The 20242-nt window shown below is 39.8% G+C and overlaps 2 protein-coding genes across 2 annotated transcripts; one reads left to right on the top strand and one right to left on the bottom strand.

The window, feature by feature from the left end:
• The first annotated feature begins 882 nt into the window (after positions 1–882).
• On the top strand, positions 883–1830 carry LOC103116235 (olfactory receptor 2A7-like). Its single transcript, XM_007526092.1, has one exon. The coding sequence runs from the start codon at positions 883–885 to the stop codon at positions 1828–1830; it is 948 nt and encodes a 315-aa protein (XP_007526154.1).
• A 3881-nt stretch (positions 1831–5711) lies between these two features.
• Positions 5712–6719, bottom strand: LOC103116260 (olfactory receptor 2A12-like). Its single transcript, XM_060204953.1, has one exon. It carries the CDS (start codon positions 6717–6719, stop codon positions 5712–5714), a length of 1008 nt encoding a protein of 335 aa, XP_060060936.1.
• Positions 6720–20242: the final 13523 nt, after the last annotated feature.

Genomic DNA, 20242 nt, shown 5'->3' on the forward strand with positions numbered 1-20242 from the left:
CAGAGAAAGAACTTGAGAATCAAGGAGATTTAACTAATTGAATAGGGTCACCATAAAAATATTGAGACTTTAACTCAAGTCTTCTGGTTCGAAATTCCATGTTCTTCCACTGGAGCACCCAACCTCCTAGGGGCCCACAAACAAAGAATCAATTTGCTTGAGTCAAGTTGTCACCTTAACTTTAAAATACAAACTAAACGCAAGAATAAGCTATTAGTAGGAGTTGACTACTTATCAAAAAATATTAACTCTGTCAGAGAAAGGATTCCAGAGATATGTCACCACTGAGAAAAGTATTCTTGCCAAGTCTACCTGTAAATAAAACAAGACAACTCCATCTAAAATAAAGTAGATTTCAGGAAGTCTACTAAGGCCCCAAAGGTTCAAGAAACACAGAACCAGGCATCCCCCCCATAAACATAAGCATTTCTGAAGTCATATATTTCTCCAAAACTTCTAACTTGTCCTATGTATGTGCAGGGAAGGATTCAAGTTCTTGTTTTTGGAGCAGAGTTGAGGGAGAGCTTTGAATTTTCATTACCCCACCTACAACCAGAACTAAGGGAGCATAGTCCTTAAGTGAGGTGGTAGGAGCTGGTAACTTGAAAGAGAGGAAACCAGTTGCCTTTGTTGGGGCTGAGAAATGGAATGAAACAAAACCCTAGAAGTCTTGATAAAGGATTTGGTCTGAGAAACAAAGTTTTGTCTAAGTTTCCTCAACTTTGGCCTCATTTTAAATAGAATTCAAACTCTGACCTGATAATCTTAAGTAGTATCCAAATAGTCATTGACATTGCCAGCAACTGAGTAGTTGTGGAACCTGATATGGAGCCTATGATGTGCCACTACTAGATCCATTTCTCTCTCTACAGATGAAAGAGAATGCAGGATTTCCCCTGGAAGAACCATACCTCCATATCTGAGTTCATTCTTCTGGGTTTCTCCAGGAATTCCCAAGTTAACATTATCCTCTTCAACATCTTTTTCTTTCTCTACCTCTCAACGCTTGTGGGCAATGGACTCATTGTCACTTTGATCTACCTGGACTCCCGCCTCCACACACCAATGTACTTCTTCCTCAGTGTCCTCTCCATGCTGGACATGAGCTATGTCACAACCACAGTCCCACAGATGTTGGTGCATTTAGTCTCCCAGAAGAAAACCATTTCATATGTTGGATGTGTGGCCCAGATGTACATCTTCCTGGTTCTGGGAATCACCGAGGGCTGGTTGTTCTCTGTCATGGCTTATGACAGATATGTGGCCATTTGCTACCCACTCAGGTATAAGCTTATCATGAGTTCATGGGTGTGTGGGGCAATGGTGGTCTTTTGTGGTTTGTGGGGTGTCAGTTGTTCCCTAGTCTATACTGTCTTTACAATGTGCCTGCCCTACTGTGGCCCCAATGAGATCAATCACTTTTTCTGTGAGGTCCCTGCTGTTCTGAAACTGGCCTGTGCAGACACATCCCTCAATGACCAAGTAGATTTCATCTTGGGCTTTATCCTTCTCTTGGTGCCACTTTCCTTCATTCTTGCCTCTTACATTCGCATCTTTGGCACCATCTTGAAAATCCGCTCAGCTCAGGGTCGACTCAAGGCTTTTTCTACTTGTGCCTCCCATATCACTGTGGTCACCATGTTCTGTGGACCTGCCATGTTTATGTACATGAACCCTGGGGCCAATGCCTCTCCAGAGAGAGATAAGAAACTGGCTCTGTTCTACAATGTCATCTCTGCCTTTCTCAACCCCATCATCTATAGCCTCAGAAACAAAGATGTGAAGAGAGCTTTCCTTAAGTTAACAAGGTGGGGCAAGGCTCCTGAGTGAAATCACTGGAGCACCGAAAGCCACAGCTGTACCTGAAACCACAGGTTCTTTAGTTCTTCAATGTTATTCTTTCCCATCAGCCACTGGACAAGTAAGAACTACTAACTGATAGTGAAGTATGAAGATATTCCTGTTGTGGGAGTTAATGAATCCAGTAACTGACTATGCTCAATTAGCAAGAGGTTGGCTATAGACAGAATACGAAGGCAGTACCTAAGTCTGATTAATTTCTCTTTCCCCAGGGCCCAAACAAAGGGCTCAGTGCAAGCACAGTTTTGCTAATATCTGCTGAGTGAGTAACTGAAAGCATGAGGGTCTGCCCTATAAATTCAACTCAGGATAGTTGGGAAAAGATGACTCATAGGACCCACATCAGTAACTTTTCTTTTAAGACAAAAAAAAAACTAGAGCACCACTCACCTCTGGCTATTGGTGGTAGTAGGGATCATACCTTTCACCTCTTGAATGCAAGTCCTATGCATTATTATCTCCTCAGCTCAAGACACAGATGAACTAAAGAAGCAATTTAAGTGAAAAAGAAAGTGACCCTATGCTTAGGATTCAGGAGTTGGTCATGGTCTATCCTGCATGTCTACTGCAGTTTGGGTCCTAGGGGGCATGTTCCATCTTGGTCATAGGGAGGTGAACCCTTACCTTAGTAAAGAGATATGCTGAGGCATCTCAGTACAGAGGAAACACCCAAAACATACCAGAGTGGGTAAAGAGCTTATACTTTGCAGGAAACCATTGTATGGTAAGTATTGTTGTGAGAAATTACTGCAAATGGAGGGAAGCTGGTGGTGGCACACCTGATTAAGCATACACATCACAGTTCAAGGACCCAGGTTCAAGCCCCCCTGGTCCCCACCTGCAAGGGGAAAGCTTCTCAAGTGGCAAAGCAGATCTGCAAGTGTCTCTCTGTCTCTCTCTATATATATCTATCTCCCCCTCCCCTCTCAATTTCTCTGTCTCTATCCAACAATAAATAAATAAAATAAAATAAAATAAAAAGATTTCAAAATTATGAGAGAGGACCTAGTGGGGGCTGTATTGTTATGTGGAAAACTGAGAAATCTTATGAATGTACAAACTATTGTATTTACTGTTGAATGTAAAACATTAATGCCACAATAAAAGAAAAAAAATTCAAAGGAAATTAAAAAAGAAACTACTATAGATGAAGTTCTCAAAACAATGCTTGATATATTGCATGCTATATACAAACATTGCTATTTCTCTTATTATAGTCTATGTCTTTTCCCTAATACCACAATTACAAAGCAAAAAACAGATTTTTTTCAACTTGCACATATAGTAATTGTTCTGCTCTCTAGAAATAGTTAATACATAGTGTAAATGTAGGCATCGATTTATACTTTATTCTGCTGTGGATACAGCAATTTTAGATCTGTCAACCAAAAAAAAAAAAAAAAACAACTCATGGACTCTGAGTTGGTGACAATTTTTAAATTTATAAAACCCCCTCAAGATACCAAAGAAAGAAATTCCATATTAAAAACAGCCAGCATTACTCAAAGATTTCTTCATCCATACCCTGACATGCTAGGACTTAAAAAAAAAACTGTTCAAATATGAATTGTGCAGTAATGGTGTTAACAGAGTAATAGACTCAAGAGGATATCTACAAGTATAGCAAATAAACTGACTTTAATGGTACTGGATTTTCTTATTTGTGTCAAAACCCTTTGCCAAAAGATCCAGTATAATCATACTGCTTCAAGTGGCAGCTAGTTATCCGTGAAGAGAGATTATAGTATACTGGGGACTCCATGTTGGTCTCTGTTGTTTGCAGACATTGAGTAGTAGTGGTGGTTAGGTCACCTTTGGCAAGAAGAGGCAAAATTGTTGAGTCCATGTGTACAACCTCCAATGCAGTGACATATCCCTTACTATCTATTATGTATACTTGGAATATCAGATACCATCTAAGACATTTTGCATTAATCCTCTTATTTTTATTTATAGTGGCCCATAAGATACCATCAGATTAATAAATTATTCTAGCAGCTTAATAGCTTGTTTATAGCCTCAGAAGTAAATGATTAAGCACAGATTTAAGTTTGTCCAAAGCAAATCTCAAGAGGTTTTCATTGTTGTTCACTAAGAGAAATTCCTGTGTATAATGTAAACATATTAACACATTAAATGATATTAAATCACAAGATATTTTACTCTTAATCCAAATGTACATCTAACAGTATACAGGTCAATAAACAAGCTAGAATTAAAAATACTACTTCCCACTTATGCTAGATTAAGTCAGTAAATTTACTATTAATTGTAATTCTGAATCTGAGAAGTGGTTTCTCCAGGGGAAGATATTTTTTAAATCAATAATAGAGTCACATTAAATGCTAGAAAAGAAAATATCTCTTAATTTCATGAAAAATTAAAGTCATACAATTCTATAGAGCATGCCTTGGCTTGCTTGATTTAGTTAAAAAATTTGAGTCAGGGAGCTGGGTGGTAGTGCAGTGGGTTAAGCACATGGTGCAAAGTGTCAGGGCCAGTGTACGGATCCAGTTTCCAGCCACCAGCTTCCTACCTGTAGTGGGTCACTTCACAAGCAGTGAAGCAGGTCCACAGGTGTCTATCTTTTTCTCCTTCTCTGTCTTCCCCTCCACTCTCAATTTCTTTCTGTCCTATCCAACAATAACAATAATAACTACAACAAGGGCAACAAAAAATGGCCTCCAGGAGCAGTGGATTCGTAGTGCAGGCACCGAGCCCAAGGAATAACCCTGGAGGCAAAAAAAAAAAAAAAAAAAAAAGAAAGAAAAGAAAAGAAAGAAAAAAAATTGAGTTAGTATTTATTTATTCAAAACAGTCATTCTGAAGTGTATTATTTTTTTTGGTAAAAGGGCATGTTTCTCTGTAAATCTTATTCCTGGAGGTAAAAATCAGTAGTCTGGAACCAGTGAGCAGTTGAGAAGTTTAGTTCTCCAAATATTGTTTTAGAGTAAATGCTTTCATGACCTACACAAATCTTATTACAAGTGTTTAGATATCTGTGTCTTAAAACTACTCATAACTTAGATTAAAGTTATTAATTTATAGTTACTTTCAATAAATGCTTTCTTTTTATTGGTGTTCTAAAACTGTTTTTATAAAATTATCAGATAGAAGTATTTTAATACACATGATAAAAACACTAAAAATGGAAACTACAACCAGCTGAAGATTCATGATCCCTATTTTCATTTGAAAAGCCTTCATAAAATCTGGGAGGTAAGAAATAATAGAGCATTTTATGTATTTTTCCTCTTCTTATAGCCTTAAAGTTGAGATATAAGGAATTTTAAAAATTTCTTTATTGGGGAATTAATGTTTTACATTTGACAGTAAATACAATAGTTTGTACATGCATAACATTTCTCAGTTTTCTATATAACAATACACTCCCCCACTAGGTCCTCTGTCATCCTTTTTGGACCTGTATTCTCCCCCCTACCCACCCCAGAGTCTTTTACTTTGGTACAACATGAGATATAAGGATTTTACAGACATAATTAAATCAGATACTACTCAGGTACAACTATTACATTGTGTAATTTTTTAGCACTAGAGAAGTATGGCTTGCCACTTACTTGTGTACTAAACATGAGCAGAGCAAAATATGCTTATTAAGTAAAGGATCTTTGATCATCGACTGACAAAAAGGGTAACTACTTTTCTTTCTTAAATTTTTTTATTAGTGATTTAATAATCATTAACAAGATTGTAAGATAGCAGGGCTACAATTCCATACAGTTCCTACCACCAAAGTTCCCTGTCCGATAGGGTATCTACTTTTCAAAGGAATACATACTCCAACAGCCAAGTACTATGTTGGCTCAACTGTACAATGTTAGTTGCATACACTATATGTGCTTCCTAATTCTAATATTGGATATTCTAATCCAGGCCCTCCTGCTTCCAGTTTGCAAAGTCATGCTTCCACATCCCATTACTTTGAGAAAAGCTCCCTTAATGTCCTTGTTCCTCAAACTGTACACCACAGGATTGAGCAGAGCAGTAAACACATTGTAAAAGAGTGAGATCTGCTTGTCTTGTTCTGGGGAGTAGCTGGAGTTGGGCCTCATATAGATGTAGGTAGCTGGAGCATAAAAGAATGTGACCACAGTCAGGTGGGAAGCACAGGTGGAGAAAGCCTTGCAGCGACCCCTGGTAGACTTGATCTTGAGAACAGCCAATGTAATATGGATGTAGGAGGCCAAGATGAGGGAGAGTGGGGCAACAACCATGAAGACACTGATGACCAGGTCCACCAGTTCAATGGAGTGGGTGTCCATGCAAGCCAAGCTCCGTACTGAGGGGCCTTCACAGAAGTAGTGGTTGACTATGTTGGGCCCACAGTATGGCAGCTTCATGGTGAAGAAGGTATGGATCAGAGAAAAGAAGAAACCACAAGTCCAGGTTCCTACCGTCAGCTGTGTGCATAAGTCCCAGCTAAGGATGACCATGTAACGCAGTGGGTGGCAAATGGCCACATATCGATCATAAGCCATGACCACAAAGAAGATACACTCGGTCAGAGCTAGAGCACCAAACACATACATCTGTATCCAACACCGAGCAAAGGAGATGGTTTGAGAGTGAACAAGGAGATGCACCAACATCTGGGGCATGGTGGTAGACACATAGCCCATATCCAGCAGGGAGAGGATACAGAGGAAGAAGTACATGGGGGTGTGGAGATGTGAGTCCAGGCAGATCAAGGTGACTATAAGCCCATTGCCCAGGACTGAGCTCAGGTAGAGAAGGAGGAAGGCAATGAAAAGGATCCTGTTGGTTGTGGGATCACTGGAGAAGCCAAGCAGGATGAACTCAGAAACACAGCTTTGATTCTGTCCTGGAGGCTCCCACATGGTGATTCTGTTGGGAAACTACAGACATTAAATGTCTTTTAAAGCATGATAGGCTACCAAGAATGTCAACCCTAGAAGCCTGATCCTCTCATTCTCTCTCTAGAACTCATCTGCTGTGTAATTTTAAATTCTGAACTTCATTCTTTCATCAGTAAATGTAAGTAAGAATACTCATCTCCCAGTGATTTTAATGAGGAATAGAGGCAAATTACATTCATGCATCAATTAATAATCTGGATACATCTTGGAAGATGCATCACTAAGTGATTTTGGTTTTGTACCAGCACAACTATGAAGATAATTTCTATGCTTAGTGCCTGTGATGAACAAAACATCATGAGATTAAATCAAGCACAAGGGAAAATCATACTATTAAGAGGTTCAATAAACATAAGGTATGTGAAGGTGCTGCCATTGTATATGAACCTAAAATTACAAAGTCACTGGGCTAAGAGAATCCTGTCACTTCCTATATAGCTATTCCTTGTTGATAAAAACGTTGTTTAGCTAGCATAGCTTTACATGAAATATCTAATGCCATGTCTTAAAGAGACAGAAAATGACAGGTAAAGTTCTAGATTGAATTCCCCCCAATCTTATTCTCCACACGTTGTGAGCAAATAGACCTTTCAAATATTTAGAGACAATTAGAAACATTTTTAAATTATTACTGAGGTGTTTGATGCTTTATAGTGCAGTCATTGACATATGAGTAAAATTTCATTATGCATTAGAACCCTACAATCCTCTTCCACCTCTGCCTTCCTTCCTTCCCAGAGCCTTTTGCTTGGATGCGATACACCATGTCCAGACCACGGGAAGCAGTTAGTTTATACCGTATCAGTTCTTGTCCCCAGTCCTTTAGTGGAGGAGTTCCCCTCTCCCTGGGAGAATATTTTTCTGAGGAGCTGTAGCTTCTCACCCCATAAACATCACTCCCTTGACAGTTGGCAGCATGAGGTCTATCAACAGAGGGCACTAGACTGTTAAAATGGAACTTCTGTGAAGCTCCCATTCTCATTCTTCAATCACTTAGTGGGTGGCTATGTGGAAGGGTCAATAGCACTCACCTCAACTCACCAACTATAGTCACACACTCAGCACCAATCCTCTCACAACAAACACATTGTTGGAAGCTCCAACAGTTGCTTTCATGGAGACTCTGGCCATTCTTCCAGCCACTGCCTTCCCATGGGACAAATCGCTCTACTGCTGCACACTCAGGACCATTTCCCCACCCAGTGATCATACTTTTAGCTCTGGTCTTACCCACCAGCAGATGACAGGATATTTCTGTGGTAGTTACACCCCCTCTGAAAAGTGTACACTTATCCTGCAAGGGATTTGAGAAGAGTTGGTAGAGTAGAGTGATGTAGAAAGGAGTCACCTCAGTCCATTGTGCCTTCAATGTATCCTCTTTACCCACCAAGTAGTTGCTTTTTACTCATTTTCTCTTTCTGGATTTAGTAGAATCCTCTTTTGTCCCTTTTAGCAGTTACTCACTTTTCAAATTATATTAATAACACTCTTTATAGTAAATCTTTCTTGTGGCTGATGTGACTCAGTGGTAAAGCAAAGGAGTTGCATGTATAAAGTCAAACATTTGATGCCTGACTAGGTGTATGTCAGAGTGATGCTACAGCTCTCTCTCTCTCTCTCTCTCTCTCCCATTAACTAAACAAACAAAAGGGTTAGTAAAATAGCTCACTTGGATGGTATGCTGTTTTGCCATGTGCAAAACTCAAATTCAAACCTGGCTTCTACTGCATTGAAGGGCCACTAGTCCTCCAGTGCTGCTCTCTTTCACTTTCTTTCTACTTCTCTGCTTCACTGTCTCTGTAAAAGATAACAAATAACTTTTTCAAGTAAGAAAATTTGGGGCCTGGGAAGTGGCACACTAGGTTAAGTGCATAAATCACCATGCTTAAGGACCCAGTTTGAGTCCCTGCTCTGCACCTCCAAGGAAGCCATTTTGTAAGCAGTGAAACAGGTCTGCAGGAGTCTGTTTCTCTCTCACTCTCTCAATTTCTCAATTTCTCTCAATTTCTCTCTGCCCTGCCAAATAAAAAAATGGATAGAAAGCAAAACAAAACAAAAACTGACAAAGAAATGAAATAAAACTCAAATTACCAGAGTAGGGGAAAAGTGGGAACACTACTACAGACTTTAGCCACTTAATGCATGAAATGAACAATACAATGAAATCCAAATTACCAAAATTGACCCTAAAATCAGTACAACCTACTGTATTTACTGTTGATTGTGAAATATCAATCCCCCAATAAAGAAAGAGAGAGAATAATAATATAAATCATACAGAAAGAATATTTGGTAAACATTAATAAACAATTAAGATTAAAAACAGAACCTTTGGAAGATGGCGGACTGAGAAACTGCTAACAGCGTGTTCTCTAATCACATCTTCAAGAAACGGTAGGATTTTCTGCCTTTAGCAGGCCTGTCAATAAGGGGTGACACCAAAGAGGTGATTATAATTTAATTTGGGTTAAGAATTAGAGTAAAGGTGACATGGACTAGCGGGGCTCCAGACTTCCCAGGCGGCGCCGGGCAAGGCGAGTGCGCCGGGCATTGTCCTCCGCCCGGGAAGGTGGCTCCTCCGCTGGTTGCAGAGCGCGGCGGGCAGAGGACCGGGAGAGAGCACTTTAGCTCGGGGGCTTTCTCTTGGGAGTCTCCAGGGTCCACCGCGACCATGAGGGCGGATCCAAAGACTTCTTAAGTATAGATCTCATTGGATCAAAGGACTTGGAGCTAGTTTTCATTTTCGAAAAATCCTTTAAACAAGTCTGGAGGGGGGGGTTTCCCGGAAGATGGTGGACGGAGAAGCTGCTAGCCTCTGAGCTCCGAACGCACTCCCCTGGAGACAATAGGATTTTCTTCATTTAGCAGGCCAGCCAATAAGGTGTCCTTAGACACCAAGGAGGTGACTATAACTTAATTTGGGTTAAGAATTAGAGTAGGGAAAAAAATTCTTTTTTCTTCCTTTTAATTTTCAAGCATACATCCTTCCCACTGCCCCCCCCCCCCCATAAGCAGTCCCTGGGACCAGCTCCTAGCAGGATACCCCATACCACCAAACAGGGTGTTTTTTTTTTTTTTTTTGAATTCACTGATACACATTTGGGAAGTTCCTTGCACTGCTCTTTAATTACAACTCTTCTTCTTATCTTCTCCCTTTTCTCTCTCTTATCTCTCTCTCTCTCTTTTTTTAAATCTTGTCATACACTTCTTCTTTTTTCTTTGCCTTTCTGAATTTGTGAATTACTTTGGGGAAGAAATCTGACTCAGAGTGGACTCTCTAGGTGTGTATCTCTGCTCTAGTTCCCTTTCCCCTCTTGTTACCCCTAGAATATACACTGGATAGTAGATTTGCATAACTGTCTATTCTTGCTATCCTCTCTTTCTTCTCTCTTTCTTCACTGGGATTTGGTTACTATTTTTTCACGGACTGGAGAAATTGTTTGGCTAACTGGTAACGATTAAACTACTTCAATACTTACTTCAGTTGCTACTGTAATTCCGGAGGTTGGTGAGTGCAATTGTCATAAAGGTATTTAGTACAGTGTTACTTGTACTCAAGACACAACAACTGAGGAACAGAAGAGCATAAAAAAGAAAGAAACACATAAATAAAAAAATGGGTAGATTAAAAACAAATAAAACTGCTACCCCAATGAATGAAGACAAGAGCCCAGAAGAAACTACAAATCAGTCAGAAGTAACCATAGATAAGAAAAGTATGCAAGCAATAATAAACTTATTAATCACAGAAATGAAAACAACATTGGAGGAAAGGAATGGCAGTATTAGGGAAACAACAGTTGAGACCCCCAAGGAAAATACTGATTATCTTGAGGCAACTAGAGAACTGAAAGCTGAGATAGCTGTAATGAAGAAAGAGGCTGAGGCAAGGGAAAGCAGACTAACAGAAGCAGAAAACAGAATTAGTCAGACAGAGGATGAGTTAGAGAAAACAAAGAAAGAGGTGAAAGAGGTTAAAAAAGAGATTGAGAGACACTGAAAACAACAACAGAGACATATGGGATGATCTCAAAAGAAGTAACATTCGTATAATTGGCCTGCCAGAGGAAGAAAGAGAGGAAGGGGAAGCAAACATTCTAGAGGAAATAATACAAGAAAACTTCCCAGACCTGAATAACAGAAAGGATATCAAGGTTCAAGAGGCCCAGAGAGTACCAAACAGAATCAACCCAGACCTGAAGACACCAAGACACATCATAGTCACAATGAGAAGAAGTAAGGATAAAGAAAGGATCCTAAAGGCTGCAAGAGAGAAACAAAAAGTCACATACAAGGGAAAACCCATAAGATTATCTGCAGATTTCTCCACTCAAACTCTAAAAGCCAGAAGGGAGTGGCAAGATATCTATCAAGCCCTGAATGAAAAAGGGTTTCAACCAAGGATAATATATCCTGCTAGACTTTCATTCAAGCTAGATGGAGGGATCAAAACCTTCTTAGACAAACAACAGTTAAATGAGGCAACCATCACCAAGCTGGCCCTGAAAGAGGTACTAAAAGACCTCTTATAAACAAGAACATCACTATAATACTTGCAATATATCAGAGTAAACAAATTGCTTTTTAGAACAATGGCACTACAATACATTAAATCCATAATATCAATAAATGTCAATGGCTTAAACTCACCCATCAAAAGGCACAGGGTGGGGGGATGGATCAGAAAACATAACCCAACCATATGCTGCTTGCAAGAATCCCATCTGTCACAACAAGATAAACACAGACTTAAAGTGAAAGGATGGAAAACTATCATACAGGCTAACGGTCCACAAAAAAGGGCAGGAACAGCCATTCTCATCTCAGACACGATAGATTTTAAATTAAATAAAGTAATAAAAGATAGGCAAGGACATTACATAATGATTAGAGGATCAATCGGCCAAGAAGACTTAACAATTATTAACATCTATGCACCCAATGAGGGACCATCTAAATACATTAAGCATCTACTGAAAGAATTTCAAAAATACATCAATAGTAATACAATAATAGTGGGAGACTTCAATACCCCACTCTCACACTTAGACAGATCAACAAAGCAGAGAACCAATAAAGATACAAGAGAATTGAATGAAGAGATTGACAGACTAGACCTCTTGGACATTTTCAGACGCCTCCACCCCCCAAAAAAACTGGAATACACCTTCTTTACAAATCCACATAACACATACTCAAGGATAGACCACATGTTAGGCCACAAAGACAGCATCAATAAATTCAAGAGCATTGAAATCATCCCAAGTATCTTCTCAGACCACAGTGGAGTAAAACTAACATTTAACAACAAACGGAAAATTATTAAAAGACACAGAATTTGGAAACTAAACAACATGCTCCTTAAGAACCACTGGGTCAGAGACTCACTCAAACAGGAAATTCAAATGTTCCTGGAAACTAATGAAAATGAAGACACAACCTATCAAAATATTTGGGACACAGCTAAAGCAGTACTGAGAGGGAAACTTATAGCCATACAATCACATATTAAACACCAAGAAGAAGCCCAAATGAATGACCTTACTGCACACCTCAAGGACTTAGAGGAAGAGGAACAAAGGAACCCTAAAGCAACCAGAAGGACAGAAATCACTAAAGTTCGAGCAGAAATAAACAACATCGAAAATAAAAGAACCATACAAAAGATCAATGAAGCCAAATGTTGGTTCTTTGAAAGATTAAACAAAATTGACAAACCCCTAGCTAGACTCACCAAACAAAAAAGAGAGAAGACTCAAATTAATAGAATTGTAAACGATGGAGTAGATATCACAACTGACAGCACAGAAATCCAGAGAATCCTGCGAAACTTCTATAAAGAACTATATGCCACCAAGCTAGGGAATCTGGAAGAAATGGAACAATTCCTAGAAACCTATGCACTTCCAAAACTGAACCAAGAAGAACTACAAAATCTAAATGCACCAATCACAGACAAAGAAATTGAAACCGTTATTAAGAATCTCCCCAACAACAAAAGTCCTGGACCAGATGGCTTCACTAACGAATTCTACAAAACTTTCAGGAAACAGTTAATACCCATACTTCTTAAGCTATTCCATAAGATTGAAGAAACAGGAATACTCCCTTCCACCTTTTATGAAGCCAACATCACCCTGATACCAAAAGCTGATAGGGACAGAACAAAAAAGGAAAACTACAGACCAATATCTCTGATGAACATAGATGCCAAAATATTAAACAAGATCTTGGCCAACTGGATACAGCAACACATCAAAAAGATTGTTCATCATGACCAAGTGGGATTCATCCCAGGAATGCAAGGCTGGTTCAACATCCGTAAGTCAATCAATGTCATTCACCACATCAATAAAAGCAAAGCCAAAAACCACATGATTATCTCAATAGATGCAGAGAAAGCTTCTGACAAAATCCAACACCCATTCATGCTCAAAACTCTCCAAAAAATGGGAATAGATGGGAAATTCCTCAAGATAGTGGAGTCTATATATAGCAAACCTACAGCCAACATCATACTCAATGGACAGAAGCTGAAAGCATTCCCCCTCAGATCGGGGACTAGACAGGGCTGTCCACTGTCACCGTTACTCTTCAACATAGTATTGGAAGTTCTTGCCATAGCAATCAGGCAAGAGAAAGAAATCAAAGGAATACAGATTGGAAGGGAAGAAGTCAAACTCTCACTATTTGCAGATGATATGATAGTATACATAGAAAGACCTAAAGAATCCAGTAGAAAATTACTGGAAGTTATTAGGCAATATAGCAAGGTATCAGGCTACAAAATAAATGTACAAAAGTCAGTGGCATATCTTTATGCAAACACTAAATCTGAAGAAGACGACATCCAGAAATCACTCCCATTTACTGTTTCAGCAAAATCAATCAAATACCTAGGAATAAAGTTGACCAAAGAAGTGAAAGACTTGTGTACTGAAAACTATGAGTCGCTACTCAAGGAGATAGAAACTGATAACAAGAAATGGAAAGATATCCCATGCTCATGGATTGGAAGACTAAATATCATCAAAATGAATATTCTCCCCAGAGCCATATACAAATTTAATGTGATACCCATCAAAGTTCCACCAAGCTTCTTTAAGAGAGTAGAACAAACACTACAATCATTTATCTGGAACCTGAAAACACGTAGAATTGCCAAAACCATCTTAAGGAAAAGAAACAGAAATGGAGGCATCACACTCCCAGACATTAAACAATATTATAAAGCCATCATCATCAAAACAGCATGGTACTGGAACAAAAATAGGCACACAGACCAGTGGAACAGAATTGAAAGCCCAGAAGTAAATCCCAACACCTATGGGCATCGAATCTTTGATAAGGGGGCCCAAAGGATTACATGGAAAAAGGAGGCTCTCTTCAATAAATGGTGCTGGGAAAACTGGGTTGAAACATGCAGAAGAATGAAATTGAACCACTTTATCTCACCAGAAACAAAAATCAACTCCAAATGGATCAAAGACCTAGATGTTAGACCAGAAACAATCAAATACTTAGAGGAAAACATTGGTAAAACACTTTCCCACATACACCTCAAGGACATCTTTGATGAATCAAACCCAATTGCAAGGAAGACTAAAGCAGAAACAAACCAATGGGACTACATCAAATTGAAAAGCTTCTGCACATCCAAAGAAACTATTAAACAAACAGAGAGACCCCTCACAGAATGGGAGAAGATCTTCACATGCCAGACATCAGACAAGAAACTAATCACCAAAATATATAAAGAGCTCAGCAAACTTAGCACCAAAAAAGCAAATGACCCCATCCAAAAATGGGCAGAGGAAATGAACAAAACATTCACCTCAGAGGAGATCCAAAAGGCTAACAAACATATGAAAAACTGCTCTAGGTCACTGATTGTCAGAGAAATGCAAATTAAGACAACACTAAGATACCACCTCACTCCTGTAAGAATGGCATACATCAAAAAGGACAGCAGCAACAAATGCTGGAGAGGATGTGGGGACAGAGGAACCCTTTTACATTGCTGGTGGGAATGTAAATTGGTACAGCCTCTGTGGAGAGCAGTCTGGAAAACTCTCAGAAGGCTAGACATGGACCTTCCATATGACCCAATAATTCCTCTCCTGGGGTTATACCCCAAGGACTCCATAACACCCAACCAAAAAGAGGTGTGTACTCCTATGTTCATAGCAGCACAATTCACAATTGCTAAAACCTGGAAGCAACCCAGGTGCCCAACAACAGATGAGTGGCTGAGAAAGCTGTGGTATATATACACAATGGAATACTATGCAGCTATCAAGAACAATGAACCCACCTTCTCTGACCCATCTTGGACAGAGCTAGAAGGAATTATGTTGAGTGAACTAAGTCAGAAAGATAAAGATGAGTATGGGATGATCCCACTCATCAACAGAAGCTGACTAAGAAGATCTGAAAGGGAAACTAAAAGCAGGACCTGATCAAATTGTAAGTAGGGCACCAAAGTAAAAACCCAGTGGTGAGGGGTATACATGTAGCTTCCTGGGCCAGTGGGGGGTGGGAGTGGGTGGGAGGGATGGGTCAGAGTCCTTTGGTGGTGGGAATGGTGTTTATGTACACTCCTAGCAAAATGTAGACATATAAATCAGTAGTTAATTAATATGAGAGGGGGAAATCAATTGTATGTCTCAAAGTTTCTCAAAAGACAAACTGAATCTTTTTAATATATAGGATATGTATTTTTGATATGCGGACTCTCTCAAAAGCCTAGACCAAGTAGATTAGAAGCATCCAATAGCACAGCTATATACAAGATACTGGATACTGTACAGCAAACCATAACAAAGGGACTTTTCAAAGTTAACCCAATTAACAAATAATGTGATGATAATATTAACTATCGATTGTCTTTTTGAACCCTAAGACAGCAGGAACCTCACATCTACACTATAGAGCCCCTACTTCCCCCAGTCCTGGAACCCTTGGATAGGGCCCACTTTCCCGTATGCATCTCCCAATCCAAACCAAATAATATTGCATCCGCCGATCACAACCTAACCAAAGCAATGATTGCCACCTCAACATGCTTCACCTCAGGCTGTATCCAGAGACTTCACGTGTGGAATGACAACCCTTCAGCTTCATTACTCGGGTGAGACCTTTCCTTTTATAGTACACTCTAATTTCATCTCAGGTAGTTTACTTTCTAACAAAGTCCCATAACCTAGATATACACCAGTTTCTGTGAGAGAGAGCTTATGTGCACACGTATCCATAAACTACTGCAAAATATATACCTGAAAGCAGAAGTACACTAAAGTTTGCAGTGAGTACCTCCCTAACACTTACTCTCCACTATTCCAAGCTTGGGATCCATGATTGCTCAACAAATTGTTTGACTTCATATGTTAACTCTCTTTTCAATCACCAGGTTCCAGATGCCACCAGGATGCTGGCTAGGCTTCCCTGGATTGAAGACCCCACTAATGTGTCCTGGAGCTCAGCTTCCCCAGAGACACACCTTACTAGGGAAAGAGAGAGGCAGACCGGGAGTATGGACCGACCAGTCAACGCCCATGTTCAGCGGGGAAGCAATTACAGAAGCCAGACCTTCTACCTTCTGCAACCCTCAACGACCCTGGGTCCATGCTCCCAGAGGGCTAGAGAATGGGAAAGCTATCATGGGAGGGGATAGGTTATGGGGATTGGGTGGTGGGAATTGTGTGGATTTGTACCCCTCCTACCTTATGTTTTTGTTCATTAATCCTTTCTTAAATAAAAAATTTAAAAAAAAACCAGAACCTTTAGCATAGTAGGAATATAAGGGCACTTAGGGATGATACTTATAGGTTTAGAGTATGGGTATCTAATATAGTATGGAGGTGGCCTCTAATTATTCTGCATGACCAGCAAAGAGCTTTTGGTGCTGATGGAACCAAAGCTCTGGGTGCCAAAGTGCCTGGCAACCACCAATTGGTGCTTGATGTAAATGAAGGAGAACATTATTTGCTGGCCATTGCAGCCGTAAAATTTGTTGAAATTCCCTTAAGAATGCTACTGAAAGGCTGAGGAGACAGCATAATGGTTATGCAAAAGACCCTTATGACTAAGGTTCTGTAGTCCCAGGCTTAATCCCCAGTATCAACATAAACCAGAACTGAGCAGTACTCTAGTCTTTCTCTCTGTATTTCTCATTAATATGTAAAATGAATAATAAAATATGAAAAAGGAAAAATATTCTAAAAAAATAATAAAAGAAGAATGCTACTTAGAATAGACGTTGAATGTTACTTAAAGGAGACTTCCCTTAATAGTGGCACTACCCTACGCCAGATTTAACACTCCAATTGTTGCCTTTATCAGACTATTGTGTTGATATGAACTATCTTAAAATTCCTTTGATTGGTCTTGATAATGAACTAATAAAAGACAGGGGGCCCAGTAAGTGGGCTTTTAATACTTACCATTCATCTTTAGGAGAGTAAGGGAGTGTTGGTTCTCTTAAGACCAAGCTAGAGTCTTAAGTAATCTTTTATTATTTCTGCATCCAAAGCTACAAGTCACCCTACACGGGGGAGTTGTGGGATTCAAGGTCAGCTTTCTCCCTTCTGTAAAACCACCACAATAATCACTCAATATTCCTGGTCTTCAGCCTGATAGGAGGATTTAAAAAGATAATGTGTTCAATCCCTGCACAAATGTCTGGTATCTTTGCTCTAGACATTGCCTTCATCCACTGGAGTTTAAGGTGGAAAGTCTCAATCATGTGTGCTCTGCATATCTGTCCCCACCTCCAATATCGGTGATATCATAACACTAGATTATAATTGACTACAGTATGTTTATTTATACTATGAATATCAGAAAATAAAATAGCAAGCCCACTGCTCCCCTTTCAGGACTGTTAAGCATTTTGAGCACACCACTGTTTCCTGACCCCAGTCCTAAGAATCCAGTAATTCCAGGACATATAACGCTGGAGACATCCCTTCCATATTGACAGGGGTTTGTAGAATCCTCAATGAGCAGCACTGGCCTAGGAGTGGCACAACTCTTGAGTACAGCCCTTGCTGACCCTGTCCTCCTTCCTGCACCTTGGAAAGTACTCAGTCTGACATAGGCCCATCTCCCACTTCCTCTGGACTATTGTGAACATCCCCACAAACATCCCCACAAGAGCTCAGCACTTATCTCTAATGCTGGGTTGTGCCCATGATATCACGTGCCTTAGTGCTTCAGTCTAAACTGATGGCAGCACATCAACTTTAGCTGAATTTTCCTCCTGTCCAGAGAGCTGGTCTTGATCACCAGTGGAGCTGAAGCAGAGTAGGGGTTGGCAAGAGTGAAAAGACTGGACTCTAGATGTTTTGTTCTGATCTAGATGGGCACCAGAACATAAGGGGAAAAATAGTTTATAAGAAGGGTGTGCTAGACTGAGGTTCTAACACTCTGGGATTCCTTAATTGGCCCCTAGCTGAGAACATCTCTGGGAGGGACCTTGTGGGAATTGTATCTCATTTGCTGAGACTTGGGCACCAAAAAATTTCTGGATTTATGCCCGGGGAAGGACCTTAAGGGACTAGCAGGAGATGGTGATGATACTAATGATCAAGATCATCTTAATGGCCCTTTGGGACATCCTCACAGACTTTGGGAGGGAGGTAATATGATTTCACTTTTACAGATGAGTCAATGATGATGACAGATACTTGCTGAACCCTTGTACTCATCAAGTCTGAGAAAGCATTGATGCTGCATTTGATCACTTCACTGTTCTCTAAGTCAGAAGAAAGGTTACATACTCAGATCCCCTCTTCTACTACTACTAGCATTTGCCATCCTCTCTTCTTTACAGCCATGAAAAAATAAATTCCAGAGAGAGTCAAGTAGTAGCGCAGCGGGTTAAGCACATGCAGCGCAAAGTGCAAGGACCCGCATAAGAATCCTGGTTTGAGCCCCCGGCTCCCCAGTTGCAGAGGAGTCACTCACAGGTGGTGAAGCAGGTCTGCAGGTGTTTATCTTTCTCTTCCCCTCTGTCTTCCCCTCTTCTCTCCATTTCTCTCTGTCCTATCCAGCAATGAAAACAATAGTAACTACAACAATAAAAAAACAAGGGCAACAAAAGGAAATAAATAAATATTAAAATAAATAAATAAATTCCAGAAAAGGACAAACCATTTATCTACATGAATTAGTGAAGGACTAAGAAAGACCAAGATGCCCTGCCTCCCAGCTCTGGATCCTTTCCATCATCTCCAAACTCCCCCATCTAAGTTCTTCTCAGGAAAGTTGAATAAAGAGTTGTCTGACATCTCTCAAAATTAATTAGTCAACAGCAGAAATCTGCCCACATATTGCCCTTTGAATCCTGAGTCCTGAGGATTTATAACCCCCAGAGCAGACGGGAGTATATAGCTTCATGGTTATGCAAAGAGACACTCATACCTGAGACTTCAAGGACTCACATTCAATTCCCTGCACCACCATAAACAAGAGATGATCAGTGATCTGGTAAAAAAACAAAAATAAAAATAATCAAAGAAAGAAACAACAACAACAACAACAACAAAAAAAAAAAAAAAAACAACAGAGCTACAAATAGTACAATACTCTGATGCCAAAAATTTCAAAAAACATATCTATTAGTTACTGCCATTCAAATACTGTCAGGCTGCATTCCTATGATGCATCATATTACCCAGTTGGCAAAGAAGTTTAGTGGGTAGAATTCCTATTACTCTGTTCCAGAGACAGAGATGGGGGACAATTACTCAATTCATCTTACAATACAAATTTACTGTTGATACCAAAATGAAATAAGAAGAACATAAGATAAGAAAATTATAGATAAATCAAATATAGTCTAAAAGGAAGACCCTGGACTCATATTTCATTGTTAAAAATCAACAGCTAAATTAGATTAATCTTTCAAAAAATGGACTTCAAATCTATAAAAATATAACTTCCATAATAGAGGGTTAAAAGATAGCACACAAACAAATAGGAAAAATACAAATATGCTCCTGTCAATGAAGGAACAGAAGATTCCGGGTACATCTGGGTGACAAGTCTAGCAGATGGAGACTTGTCTCAAGTGCCCTCCCCCAGGGCTCTGTTCTGGCTCCTACGCTATCTAATATTTACATCAATGACCTTCCAGAAACTTCTTCAAGGAAGTTCATCTACGCCGATGACATCTGCTGTGCAACTCAGGCATCCAAGTTTGACATCCTCGAGGAAACACTCATGAAAGACATGTCTCTGATATCTGATTACTGTAAAAAATGGCGACTAATCCCTAGCACTGCAAAAACGGTATCATCTGTTTTCCATCTACACCATGCCTCAGCCTCGCGTGAGCTTAATGTGCAGCTTGACGATACGAGAATCCGGCATGAAGCCCAGCCAGTCTATCTTGGCGTTACTCTCGATCGCACTCTGTCATTTCACGAACATCTCATAAAAACTGCAGCAAAGGTGGGCGCGAGGAATAACATCATTGCAAG

This window comes from Erinaceus europaeus, chromosome 13, assembly GCF_950295315.1.
Source record: "Erinaceus europaeus chromosome 13, mEriEur2.1, whole genome shotgun sequence".
Classification (NCBI taxonomy): domain Eukaryota; kingdom Metazoa; phylum Chordata; class Mammalia; order Eulipotyphla; family Erinaceidae; genus Erinaceus; species Erinaceus europaeus.